Source organism: Erythranthe guttata, chromosome 8, assembly GCF_056151865.1.
Source record: "Erythranthe guttata isolate IM_541 chromosome 8, IM_541, whole genome shotgun sequence".
In the NCBI taxonomy this organism is placed as follows: Eukaryota; Viridiplantae; Streptophyta; class Magnoliopsida; order Lamiales; family Phrymaceae; genus Erythranthe; species Erythranthe guttata.
Genome location: NC_142540.1, coordinates 3,589,095 through 3,597,280, shown reverse-complemented (window position 1 = coordinate 3,597,280; position 8,186 = coordinate 3,589,095). Strand labels below are relative to the sequence as shown.

The 8,186-nt window shown below is 36.4% G+C and overlaps 1 protein-coding gene across 1 annotated transcript; it reads right to left on the bottom strand.

Moving 5' to 3' along the window:
• Nucleotides 1-3,447: 3,447 nt before the first annotated feature.
• On the bottom strand, nt 3,448-8,186 carry LOC148768322 (uncharacterized). The gene is made up of 2 exons (XM_088821095.1): nt 7,577-8,186; nt 3,448-6,515 (listed from the first exon to the last, which is right to left on the bottom strand). The coding sequence occupies exons 1-2, from the start codon at nt 8,184-8,186 to the stop codon at nt 3,448-3,450; spliced, it is 3,678 nt and encodes a 1,225-aa protein (XP_088677221.1).

Here is an 8,186-nt window from a genome sequence, read left to right as displayed (position 1 = left end):
ATTCGTAAATAAATACGATGCAACTATTCATTATGAACAGTTGCATTCAACTGAATTTGATAAATCAATTCAATTTAGAAAGTGTCACTCTTCAATGCAAAGGTGCTACATGTGCTCAAATAACTGTAAATTGAATAATGTAAAAAATAATCACTTAGCTTATCTTGGTTAAGGAATTAATCTTTTTATTATATGTCGATTTTTTTTTTATACTTCTATATCTATATTTTTTTATGAATGAATCGCGTCACGTATGGTTAGATTAGTATTTGGTACATCTAATACCTTTTGTTTCATTTTCAATTATTGTACGAGATATCAAATTAATCAAAACTAAAATAAATAGGGGTAATCACAAAAAACCCATGACAAGAGCATTTAATTAAAAGAGGGACATACAACTTTTTTGTCTTTCAAATAAATCCACCCCATTCAAACTTATTTGCAAATAATGAAAATTCTTTTATATATACCAAAATTACCCACAATTCATTGAAACCCAATTCAACTCCAATTTCATGATTTACACCCCAATTTAGCCCAATTTCATCAATTAACCAATTTTAACCCTAATTTCAATTTTGACCCCAATTTTAACCCTAATTCTTATCGATTCCACCCATCATGCTCTAACTTCTTAAATATTACACATTGACCCCGGATTTAAACAAATATACCACATTAACCCCCAAAACTTCCTCAATTAAAGTTTTTTTTTTTTGAAATTTTTTTTTTCCTGAATTTTTTTCTGGCCGGTCAACCACCGTTTAAATCCGGGGTCAATGTGTAATATTAAGGAAGTTAGAGCATAATGGGTGGAATTGTTAAGAATTATATTATTGAGGGTATTTTAGACTAAAGACATGGGGATGGGCTTAATTGAGAGACTGTTTTTTTTGTGGACTAAAATGCATTTAAGTCCCATGTGATGGGCATTTTGGCCATTTGCCCAAATAAATAAACAAAATTTAGAGAAATATATATATATATATATATATATATATATACAGTTAAACCTCTATAAATTAATACAGTTGGGACCATCAAAATTTCATTAATTTAGCGAAATATTAACTTATCGATAAATTAATAATTATTAATTTATACATTAATTAATAACTTATTAATTTATGAAATTACTTCTATTATAATTTTCAATAAATACATTTTTTTTTCAAAAACATTACGTGTATATAATTCATTGTACCATTAGTTTAATGCATTGTAAAGCCCGTTTTTACGAACGGAAGCTATTAAAGCAGCAATGGTATAGAACGATTTATGTTTTGAAGGATGAGAAAACCATACCGAAAATTCGAACTATGTTAAGAAAAGTGAGGGACGAGATTGATGGTAATGTGAACTTCAACAAGAAACAAACGAGAATTAAATTATATTGTATTAAGCCTTCATAGATCTATAAAATATGTATTGTATCATGTAATTTAAGAATTATTTTTATGCATTATTAATTTATATATTAGGGCTTCTTAAAATTTTCGAATGTGTATTATCTTATAAATTTAGCGAATTATTAATTTAGCACGTTATCCCCGAGTCGGGACCGGGAAAATTTATTATTTAAGCGAGGTTATTGATTTATCGGGTATTAATTTATCGAGGTTTTACTATATATATATATATATATATATATATATATATATATATATATATATATATATATATATATATATATATATATATATATATATATATATATATATATATATATATATATATATATATATATATATATTTTAGGAGTTCAAAAATTAAGTAAAAACCTAAATAAATCAGCATCATCATAGATATTAAACTAGACTCAAAAAAGTACTTCATATATCTCCAATCCGAACAGGAAAAAGAAAAAATAAAAAATAAACAACTCCAATCCGAACATAAAAAAGAAAAAAAAAATAAAAGAAGGGCGGTGTTAACTGTTAAGCAATTTTTGCAATTTTTGCCATTTTCAAATTGGCTGTTATGCACGGGCTTGCGGCGAGGTAGACGTTTCTCTTTGAAACGTTACATGGGTGAAGGACGAGGTAGCTCATAGTATTCCCACCAAGTGTGTCATTCAGCTCGAAATTCCAAAAACTACATTTTCACAGAAAATTCATAGTATTTATCTCCTAGTTAAGCTGAAATAGAAGCCGGAATTTCAACCTACAGGGAAAATAATTTCATTGTCACCCCAAAAGAAAAGAGCCACTTATAAATAAAATCGACGGATCAATCAGAGCCGGCCCTAGGGTTTCCAGGGCCCTAGGCGAGATAAAAAATCGAGGCCCTGATCTTATAAATTTTTGTTTGCAATATTCTTTTCTATTAAAAAAATAATTATCTATATATATATTAGGCTTTCTTTTATTTAATTTTGGGGCCCACATTAAAATGGGGCCCTAAGCGATGGCATCTCTGGCTTCCCCTCAGGACCGGCTCTGGGATCAATAATGAATAATGATGAATGAGAAGAAAGATTGATGATTAGGGTTTATGTAAATTGAAGAAGATGATAGAATAGAAGGGCGTACAATTGAGAATATGTCTTTCAATATTGTCGGCAGAAAGAATTGATAGACAAGTTATTATTTTATTATAATTATTATTACTCTGTAATTAAGTTTTAATTTTAAGGGTTTTTACGTAATTTTACTTATGACGTGGGTATTGTACTTTTTTTTTATGGGGTTCGTACTTATCCTATGTGTCATAATATCATTGGTAGATTACGATCCGAGAAGTACAACCCTCTCGGACCCTAGACAACCCCATGATTATATAGTTAATTTTCGTACTAGATATTTAATGTCAAGTTTTAATGTGTATATGAGATGAATTAAAAATAAAATAAAAAATCTTATATTAGAGCAATTGGGACATCATCAATTGCTAACTTGTGGTCACAACATTTAACTCAATGTTCAAATTTTGTAATAAATTAAATAACCTGGATAGTTCTAGGCTGTGAAAATCATTGGGTGTCACAATCTAGTGGAATTTGATATATTTATTTGGTACCTCGATTGGGTCCATGAATAATTCATTTAATTGGGTCACTTTTTTTTTTTTTTTTTTTGGCCAAAATGTTTTTATTCCATTAAATACTTGTGAAAGTACAAGGGGGCCTCGTTAAAAACCTTATGGGCCTACACAAGGAAAAGAGTACCCCTACAATCGGAGCGGAATAAAAACGGGACAATCAAAGTCCTATACAATCGATTACAAAACAACCCAAAAAACGGGTTAAAAAAGACATAAACAAAAATTACTATGTCTAATATGGACAATTTTTGGAAATTGCTCAAGAACCCCATGTGTGGATGAAAGTGCAAATACGCATAAGAACCATGTGTAAGTTGATATTCCTTCTCACCAATACAAAAATTGCAATTCGACCCCTTATTAAATTGAGAAACCCACATGTCATCATTGGTCCACATCAATTTAGGGGCGGAAATTAGCAATCCCCAACCTATCACTGATCAAAGCAGCTCGAACCTCCACTGGAAGACTAATTTCGGTAAAATATTCTTGACTTGATTGGTGATTATACGCCCAATTAGCTAATCGATCCGCCACCGTATTCTTTTGACGAACTACGTGCTTGAATTGAAAAGAAGAATCCACTTCCTGCAAGCACAGCCGAAGAGTATATTCTAACTCCCATGTAACGACCTTGGTTTTAATTGCATTAATAGCCAACAACGAGTCACTCTCCACCGTAACATGAAGGATCCTCATGTGCCTACACATTTTTAATCCATAAACTATAGCCAAAAATTCTGCAGAGTTGTTCGTACCATGCCCGAAAAACGAAGAGTATGCAGCAACAATATTCCCCCTCGAATCTCTAATAATACCGCCTCCTGAACTCATCCCACCTTTTGCCGAACCATCTGTATTAAGCGTATACTTTCCTGCCAAAGGAAATTCCCATTTGTGCCATGCCCCCCGTTTATGAGGCGGCTGCACCACCGGGAGACCAGCGGCTTGAATACGAAGCCTTTGAATCTTGGTAGAAGATTGTCTGGGACGATGCAAAGCCACCATGTTCTGCGTGTGGTAGTAAACCTTACGAATAATTTCCTCACTTGACATATCCCCATCAGCATATACCACCCGGCACCGAGCATTCCAAATTTCACGAAAAATGTGACATACCACCGAATTCCTAATCATCGCATAAAGAGAGAGATCGGATGGCCGCGGGACCCAAACACACAAAGCATGTTTGGGCGACTCAAACCGATCTTGGACATGGAAAAGGGAGCCGAAGTGCTTCCAAACCCTTACCGCAATCTCTGAGTGCAAAAATAGGTGAGCAATATCTTCCTGGCAAGGCGATTGGCAGCAAACACATCTTGAAGCCAATGGAATACCCCGAGAAATTATTCGTTGATCAACCGGCAATGCATGATGAATTAACCTCCATAAAAATCCACTAGTTCGATGAGGTAAGTAAGGCTGCCAAATACGAGTTGTCCACGAGACGCGCAAACGTGGCATATTAATATGACGCCAATATTCCTTACTCGAAAATTCACCAGATTGAGTGAGGGTAAAAATCAAACGATCCGGTTTATTCATCTCTAAAGTAATCTTCTTCATCTTCTCATGCCATTTTTGTGGTATAATTTGCAGCAGATCCGCAAATTGGGGCCAGGCTTCCGCAATTGTCAAGTTATTATCGCTCGGTAAAGGTCCGACTAACACCTCTCCTAGCCAATTATCTGTCCAAAATTTAATAGCACCACGACCCACCAACCATTGAGTACAGTCTGCTAAGCTCTCCGCATGGCTACAAATCGACATCCATAATGGAGAGGCGGATCTCCTTGTAATATGAACTCGTTTATCATAATACTTCGCCCGAGCAAATTTGGACCATAATGAGGAATTTTGCAGCACTTTCCAGAATAGTTTACCATGTAAGCACCGCATGACTTGTTTGAGATCTCGAATACCCAAACCCCCTTCGTCAATAGGGGTACAAACCGTTTTCCACCTCACCCACTGGGTCCGCGATTCTCCACCCGAGCTCCACAAGAAGGAAGACATAAGTTGTTCTATGCGAACAAGAACAGAGGCCGGGACTTTGGAGCACGCTAGCGAGTAAATCGGGATGCTTGCCATAACTGATTTAATCAACGTTAGTTTGCCCGCAAATGAGAGAAGTTTACCGTGCCACCCCTGAAGTTTACCACGCACTTTTTGTACTAGATATTCGAAGTATTCAGCCTTGGTACGACCAGAATAAATCGGTATGCCAAGATATCGAAAGGGCAGAGATTTACGGCGAAAGCCTGTCAATTGTTCAATAGACTGACCCACAGATTCAGCCCACTTACCCACATACACGTGGCTTTTAGAACCATTCACCAATTGCCCTGAAGAGCGTTCGTAAGATTTTAAAACCTCCATAAGAGCTTGCATAGATTGTTGCCCTCCGTTCGAGAAAATAAGTATGTTGTCCGCATACAAAAGATGAGATACCACCTCTTCATTTCGACCAACCTTGAATGGAATAATCTGTTTCGTCACCATTTTCCGATTAATATTGATGGTCAAAATTTGTTGTGCCAAGATGAATAAAAGAGGAGAGAGGGGATCGCCTTGCCTAACCCCGCGAGAAGATTTGAAGTTTCCGGTCAGGAGTCCGTTGATGTTAAAAGAATAAGAGATGTTGCAAATATTTCGATAAATCAAATCACATGATTTGTGGGAGAAACCAAACGAGCGCATGGCCTTCAAGAGAAACCTCCACTCCAATCGGTCATAAGCCTTCGCCATATCCAGTTTAATAATGATGTTCCCACCCGAACACTTTCGATCAATATCTCGCGTCAACTCTTGTGCCATAACAATGTGAGTAGTCATATCCCTTCCCTGTACAAATCCAGCTTGCTCCTCAGAGATAATAAAAGGAAGAATCTTGCCTAATCGGTTCGCTAGAATTTTAGAAATAATCTTTCCCGAGAAATTACCCAAACTAATGGGTCTGAAATCGCTCATACTCCTTGCATTCTCGACTTTTGGCAACAAAACAATTGTGGATAGACACATTTCCTTCAGTAAATAACCCCCGCGAAAGAAATCAACAATAAAATTTGCCAGCTCATCTTTAATAATTTCCCAACATGCTATATAAAAGTGCCCTGTGAATCCGTCATTGCCGGGAGAACTAGACGCCTTCATTCCCTTAATAGCATTGAGAATTTCTTCTAGATCCGGAACTCTGCAAAAAATTTCATTTAATGAGTTACTCACCACAGTAGTAACCTCATGGAATAAAGTCTCGTCCATATGATAGTCTGATGCCTTGAAAAGATTAGCGAAAAAAGATTCCGCTATAGCACCTATTTCGTTAGGATCAGTCGTAATGGATCCATCCTCTCTCTTAATTTGAATGGCCAACCGCTTACAGCGATCTTTGATGCACGCATGGTAAAGAGCGGTGTTGCGATCCCCATCCTTCTCCCATGCAAGTCGAGCCTTGGCAATTAATTGGGTCACTTCAATAAGCCCAATAACCAATTAATCTATAATATATCTATAATTAAATTACAACCATCCCTGTGTGGGATGGTTAAATTACGAAAAAATTCCCCTTGTTTGGATAATGACATCTATCTCTCAACTATGAATATTTTTACAATTCCAACCTTATGGTGTCAAATTCAACATAATCATCTAGATTCCGTGGAATGTGCTCTAATTTGTATTCGTTTTGTGTAAAAATGCAGTTTCTGATGCACCACAATCTGATATATACAAGCCAAAAAACACATCTTATGATCATCTTGCTTCAAAATTTGGAGCTCGAATGGGATAAAACGGGTACAAAAGAGATAATATTCCAGATAATAAAGAAGATTCCACTAAATTTGAAACCAGAAGAGTGGACGTGTAAAAAACTTTGTAGTTGAGGGGTTCTTATAATTACCCAAACAGAAGGGGGGTTTCCGCAATTTATCATACCTCAGGGTAGTTGTAATTTACCCTTAATACAATTAAGTTTTGGGTTAATCTCATTAATTTTCCTTTTTCTCAAACAAAAAGTTTCAACAGTTGTCCTACTAGAAGCTCATTAAAGTTTAAAATAACTCTCTTTAGATTTTTAGTTTTCTACTTAAGCGTCCAAGAAGTTTCGAATATACTTCTGACCTTATTCTTCACGGGTGTTTTGCTGATACCCAATTTTAGGCGAACTCTAAAATTTATCTCAACGGTAAATGTTAGGTACAACTCGTAACGAATATTGGTTGGTTTCGTACCTGGGTTCTAGTGGAGCAATACGACCACAATTTACATAACAGACCGAAGCTGTGGATCAGATTCAGTACAATGTTATTGTTATATTCCAAATTCTGATTTATGATTCCTCTAGCGAAGATAAAAAAAAAAAAAAAAAAAAAAAAGAGAAAAATAGAATACAATGCTGATTTTGATCGTATTTCCGAACCCTCCTCAACACATATTAAAAAAAACATGATTTGTAGTATTTTACATAAGAAATAAATAATATCAAACGGTGTTCAAATCTCCTACTACAAATCAAGGCCATTTTACAAACGAGAAAATAGAAATACTTCTCGAAACACGATTTCCCACTTAATAAATCTATCTTTAGACAAGCAGTTTTCCCGATTTGGTCTCACTTTCGGCATTATTGTCCCGCTCGGAATATTCTCCAATTTCATCTTCACAACTTCAACAAACTCTTTTATGCTGAAATATGCGTCCCCCATTTTGTCGTCTAGTGTGAATGTATATCCTTGCGTCCTCCACGTGCTTCGGATCCACCTCGCGAGGTTCAGGTAAATCCCCCTCGGGGTCCACCACTCGCCGATCCTCCACTGCCTGCTCCACCTCTTCCTGCTTCCCGAACGGTTCAGATAACCGAGGAAGCACTTTAAAGAATGATAACAGAAGCTTCTACTCGCGCCGTCACTAATACGGCCCAATACATCGCCACAATGGGACCAAACGCTACCCGCGCGATCCCAGCAAATGCTACTCTCGCAGTGCCACCCATGGCACAACAACCGGCCCAGAATAACGACAATCGGATAAGTCTGTCCTAACCACCTCGAACCCACGGTCCCGGATACAGCTATCCACCAATCACGAAGAGCCACAACCCAGACAACAACGCTAACACTCACCCCAATGGGATAATGCAT

Coding starts and splice junctions, on each gene's coding strand:
- LOC148768322 (XM_088821095.1), bottom strand. CDS start 8,186: ATGCATTATCCCATTGGGGTGAGTGTTAGCGTTGTTGTCTGGGTTGTG. Junction 6,516..7,576: donor AGAAGTATTTCTATTTTCTC/GTTTGTAAAATG, acceptor GGCTTATTGAAG/TGACCCAATTAATTGCCAAG.